Genomic DNA, 4,390 nt, shown 5'->3' with positions numbered 1-4,390 from the left:
ATATATATATATATAATCTCAGATATAATCTCACGCTCGAAACACAAATCTGAACTGCCGTCTCCATCTGCTGATAATCGATGTTCATCAATCAACAATGATATGATTCTAGCGTACAATTTGTTAGTGTAATAAATAAATATGCATTCTTCTCGTACTTATCGTATCTCGCTCTTTGGTATTTCATTGATGACACATATGGACAGGGACAGTAAACATTTTATTGGGGACCAGAGAACGTAAGAATCTGAAAAATTTCGGGACAGAGAGTGAAAGGTGACAGAAGAAATAGTGGGCAATCAGGAAAAAAAACAAAGAAAGGAAAAACTGGAAAAAACAGATGTTATATGAACAAGATTTGTAGAAGGGATGTGATACTTCGTATTTATTATCGCGCGTCGATACTAAGGACGGTTGAGAGGGAAATAAATAATACGAGTTATCACAAAGAAATGCAGTTTATTTACCACACCGACAAACTGTGACGTAAGCCTATTCGCTATAAGGAGAGAGTACAAAACTTATGATAGATAACGCGACGCGCATGCAGAGGCGGTCGATCCGCGATGCCTGGCCACCGTGAATCGACCGCCGACGTCTGGTGCTTCTACCTCTTTTTCTTAAGTATAGCTTTAATAAGCTCAATGCGAAAGCGGCGAATTTAAGAATGGCTGCATTCAACAGAGAAAGCAACTTTGCAACTATTGATAAGATTCTTTAACATTGGATCTTGTCTCTAGTTCCTCAAAGGATCTAAAAGTATAAACCAACTATTGAAGAATCTTATAACAAACTATTTTTTCGGTTGAACGTAGTCAATGTTTCATTACCGAATCCCAGATGGAATACAAAATAAAAAAATCAAGGTGACATCGAGTAGAAGTCATTTCAGAAAAAATCATAATGGTATCATTCAATACTTTACTTTGTCGATTTTATGATCAATTTTTAACAATAATTTGTAAGTAATGTTTTAGTTAAAAAATTACTTGAAAATCATTGTCATGTTAAGAATTAATCGTAAAATTATCACACCATTATGAATTTATCTAAAATGACTGCTACTTAATGTCATTTTAATCTTATGATTTTATGTTCTACCTGAGATGTGACAATAATATATGCGTGTGCGATTGCACTCGCAAGGCAAAGAAAACGCGAAGCTATCGTAGTTCAGCGACTCGGAGTCACGCTTCGCGAATCGACAAATATAATAGGAACAATGGCGCTCGGCCGTAATTACGACTATCACAATGTGTAAAAATGCATTTATCGTGTGCATAGCGTGGACAAATAGCTATGTTTCATAAATATTCTCCGACAAGCCTTTTTACGACGTCGGCCAAAGGAGACGCGTGAGTTTCGAGCAGCAGTCTTTTTGATTTATATTTTTCTGCAATCTTATTATTATTTCTCTCAAATTTCCTAGCGTAATATTATTAATCGATTAATTTTTTTATATTGTTTGATTCCGAAATATTTAGTTTCAAAAATTAATTGAAATATGATTATTTTCGGATATTAATTGGAACTCGGATGTGTATAATGGTATTCGTTAATACGCATAATTCGCATAATTTGTTAAATAATTAATTAGTAATAGAATAGATTTTCTTCTATTTCTGTTAAGCAATAAAAGAGCCAAACAATTTAAAAAGCTACAATATTTTCTACGAATTAAATATCATACAATCTACGAAATTTCTAAAAATTGTACGTCTTATGAAACAAATCAAAAGTTTAATCACAATTTAAGCATAATATAAAATTAATCCAGTAGACACCAACTGTAACACGACTGTTAGTTATAATTTTCCACTCAACAATATAACTGTAATATAATATGTTACATTGCAATTATATTGTTGAGTGTGAAATTATGATTAATAGTTATGTTCCGGTTAATTGGTGTTTGCTGGGAACATTTTGGTGAAGTAAACGAGAGATGGATTCCCCTCAGAAAACTGCTGCATCGTTACTCGCGGCAAGACAGTCCCGTCAATTACTGCGTAAGCTTGTGCAAAGTCCACGGTCTTTCATCTTGAATGCCGAATCCGAGACGACGTGGGAGACAAAGAGAAAGTGTGGGAGGACTCGGAGGATACTTGTATTTACGTATCGTCAGGGAGAGAGCTCGACGGATTTAGGGGAACAGATTCGTTAGAATGCTGTAACACAGTACGGACATACAGAAGACGGTGGTTACCATTTGCATCGGTACACTCATACTGGCACCGGACGTTTCCTCGTGTTTGTCGGGCCCTGACTGCTCGGCGCCTTTCGACCGCTTAACGTCCGCGACTAACGCACCATTCTCAATGTTAGTTTTTGAGTCTACGAAGTCAATCGTTTGAGAACAAATCGTGTTCTCCTGCGCGCTGCTAGCTCCTGTGAGCTCTTCGTCGAGCTCATCGTTATTATTGTCGTCGTCATCGTCGTCGTCGTCGTCAAGTATAACCCACCCGTTCTCGTCGATGTCGCCCGTATCTTCGATTCCGTCGAACCCAATCGCTTCGTTCGCGAACTCTGTTCTAGTGATATCTCGATCGGAAGAAGCTTCAATTGGAGAGGTTGCCCGATCGGACTCGCTTTCCGACTCATCGGAGACCAGCCATCCGTTCTTACCCAGACTGCTCTGTCTATACACGCGACTTCTCGACGGAGCCTCGAACCCTTGCCATTCACTCGAGGGAACCATCTCAGCGTTGATGGTGATGCTTGACTGTGTGGAGAAATCCTCAAAGTTGCTAAATGTCTCGTTGTGTCTCTCTTCGGCAATTTTTGGAATAATTTCATCAGTACGTGTCCCTGCTGCGTCATTGACGTCGCCGATAGAGCTCGTAATCTGTTCGGATGGGCGATCGACCGTAGATTCAGGAAAATCTAACAGGATCGTAGATACTGTTCGCAGATCGTTCGGTAAATCCTGCTCTAAATCCTGCTCCGTCACTACCCAGCCATTGTCGTCAAACATCTCCTCGATGCTCCTCTCGTCGATTATAGAGGCACTTCGGCGCTTCAGATCCCTCTCGTAACGATCGTCAGGCGTCGCGCTGCTTTCGCCTTGGATATTCGAGCTAATACTCAGTACCGTGGTTTCCTCGTCACTGTCGGAGTTCGAGGATTCTTTATTCTCTTCGTTAACTTCGCTTTCCGCGTTATCGTTATTGTCGTAATTTCTATCATCCTTCTTATTCTCCTTTTTCTTATTTTTCACGTTGCAGTTTTCATCTCGAGACTCGTCTTCCTCCTCGTTTTCCTCCTCGGAGACATTTTCGGAATCACTCTCCGATTCGCTGTAGGACATCGTTCGGCCACTAACGGAACTCGAACATTCAGAAATGCTGTGAGACTCTTTGGACCTCGAGCGATCTCTGCGCTCGATCTCGTCGATTATCTCACATCTACTTTGATTCGTAGAATCCAACATAGACTTCTCGGCGACAGACGCATCAACGTCTTCTACGATGATTCGAAAGAAACTAGGAGCGTCCTCAAAGTCATGGTTTTCAGATATCATTTCTTCTGTGGCGTTTCTTCTCGTGTCGGAATCATCTTCAATCGTGATAGTAGATAGTTCATCCTGGCTGCGACTCTCTCCGTTCCCGGAACGATCTTGCACTAATGCGTCGTCGTCTTCGAATGTCACATTCATAACTCGACTATCGCCGCGGCTATTCCCGAGGAGATTTTCGGGTTCGCTTATCGCGAGGTAGGAAGAAGTGGATGAGGTGGTTGATTTGTCCGTAATAACGTCCGTTTGTGCCGAGCTAGTGTTCGTCGCCTGTGGTTTAAGCGCGTTCCCGTCGGCGTTGATGTCATAAGCGGAATCCGCGACCGTAGCCGTAGCCGCGATTACTTTAGCGTCGTCGACACGACCGGCCGAGCACCTTTCGGTACCGTCCGCGCTAAACGCCCTAAAACGATTACGGTCGAGGGGGTTACTGGAATTAGAAGTGGCCTCATCATGAGCAGTCGTTTGACCGTGAGCTACGTGCGCTACGAACCTGCTGGTGTAGCCGCCCGGCGTCGACGTTGTCATCGCGGCGCCGCCGCCGCCGCTCGGCGTCGTCATCGTCGTCGTCATCGTCGTCACGGATTGCGCGGGGCTGCCCCTCGGTGACGAGTACCTGAGACACGAGTGATCGGTAGGAATTTTCTCTCTTTACTCTGGATTTTTGGTTTAATACTACTACTATTGCTACTACTAAGGGATAAGTGCTTTTAGGGTCTGGCCTGATTGCGTTCTCGAGAACGCAACCTATCGAGGGACGTATACAATAACACGTCGGCTTCGATAATCTTTCTCTCTTTAAGATTGAGGTCACGTTTATTTCCTAACTGCTACTGGCTGTTAGGCAAGCTTATCGCGCGTCTTCCATTAGGACTA

At 42.6% G+C, this 4,390-nt stretch overlaps 1 protein-coding gene across 3 annotated transcripts in view; it reads right to left on the bottom strand.

Annotated features, from left to right (window-relative positions):
• The window catches only part of LOC108690401 (serine-rich adhesin for platelets), a 74,620-nt gene that overhangs the window by 10,528 nt on the left and 59,702 nt on the right, over window positions 1–4,390 (bottom strand). For all 3 annotated transcript variants that reach the window (XM_018197665.1, XM_018197666.1, XM_018197663.1), the window contains 2 exons: window positions 4,008–4,130; window positions 2,207–3,917 (listed from right to left, as the gene is read on the bottom strand). In XM_018197665.1, the coding sequence (XP_018053154.1) occupies window positions 2,207–3,917; window positions 4,008–4,130 (1,834 nt within the window). The remainder of the gene's footprint in view (window positions 1–2,206; window positions 3,918–4,007; window positions 4,131–4,390) is intronic.

This window comes from Atta colombica, unplaced genomic scaffold (assembly GCF_001594045.1).
Source record: "Atta colombica isolate Treedump-2 unplaced genomic scaffold, Acol1.0 scaffold32, whole genome shotgun sequence".
Lineage (NCBI taxonomy): Eukaryota > Metazoa > Arthropoda > Insecta > Hymenoptera > Formicidae > Atta > Atta colombica.
This window is presented reverse-complemented; position numbering and strand designations above follow the sequence as displayed.